The 1054-nt window shown below is 62.3% G+C and overlaps 1 protein-coding gene across 1 annotated transcript in view; it reads left to right on the top strand.

The window, feature by feature from the left end:
* The window catches only part of RING1 (ring finger protein 1), a gene marked incomplete at its 5' end in the record, with an annotated part of 3574 nt that extends 2525 nt beyond the window's left edge, over positions 1-1049 (top strand). Inside the window, 2 exons of the mRNA XM_026050241.1 lie at positions 708-876; positions 948-1049. Of these exons, the coding sequence (XP_025906026.1) occupies positions 708-876; positions 948-1049 (271 nt within the window). The remainder of the gene's footprint in view (positions 1-707; positions 877-947) is intronic.
* Between the last annotated feature and the right edge of the window lie 5 nt (positions 1050-1054).

Genomic DNA, 1054 nt, shown 5'->3' with positions numbered 1-1054 from the left:
GGGGCTGGGGGCTGCGTCCGGACTCGCTGGCCCCAGTGCATCGGGGACAAATGGGAGGTAGCCCCTGGGGAGAGGTTGGTAGCCATTATGGTTGATGGGTTGTTCTTCAACCTTGTCATCATGGTTGTTGGGTTGTTCTTCATGTTGTTCATTGTGGTAGACAGGTTGTTCTCCAGTGCCTGTCATCAGGGTAGACCAGTTAGTTGTTCCTCACCTCTCCCCATCGTGGTAGGCGGGTTGTTCTTGACTCACTGTCATCATGGTAGGCGGGTTGTCCCTCACCTCTCCCCATCGTGGTAGACGGGTTGTTCCTCACCTCTCCCCATCGTGGTAGACGGGTTGTTCCTCACCTCTCCCCATCGTGGTAGACGGGTTGTTCCTCACCTCTTCCCATCGTGGTAGGTGGGTTGTTCTTGACTCACTGTCATCGTGGTAGACAGGTTGTTCCTCACCTCTCCCTATCATGGTAGGCGGGTTGTCCCTCACCTCTCCCCATCGTGGTAGGTGGGTTGTTCTTCACCTCTCCCCATTGAGGTAGGCGGGTTGTTCCTCAGCTCTCACCATCACGGACATCCCACCTTCACCTCAACAACAGAGCCGTCCCTGTATTTTGGGAGCTCTCCCTTGAACCGTGTCCCCCCCACGCGCCACCCCCTCTTCGGGGCAGCCGTGCGYGGCAGCGCCGTCACCGTCCCGCCCCCCGGCAGGTACGTGAAGACCACGGCCAACGCCACCGTGGACCACCTCTCCAAGTACCTGGCGCTGCGCATCGCGCTGGAGGAGGCGCCGGCGCCGGGCCCCGACGCCGCGGGGCTGGAGGACGTCAGCGAGAAGCAGTACACCATCTACATCACCACGGCCGCCGGCGCCTTCACGGTAGCGGCGAGGGGCCCGGCGGGCGCGCGGGGCCCGGCGGCACCGGCGTCACCGCCCGTGTCCCCTTGCAGACCCTCAACGGCTCCCTCACGCTGGAGCTCGTCAACGAGAAGTACTGGAAGGTGAGCAAGCCGCTGGAGCTCTACTACGCGCCCACCAAGGAGCAGAAGTAGGGGCT

The sequence above is a fragment of the Nothoprocta perdicaria genome, unplaced genomic scaffold (assembly GCF_003342845.1).
Source record: "Nothoprocta perdicaria isolate Ctin4 unplaced genomic scaffold, notPer1 scaffold_663, whole genome shotgun sequence".
Taxonomy (NCBI): Eukaryota; Metazoa; Chordata; class Aves; order Tinamiformes; family Tinamidae; genus Nothoprocta; species Nothoprocta perdicaria.
Note: the sequence above shows the minus strand (reverse complement) of the source record. Positions and strands in the feature narration are given on the sequence as shown.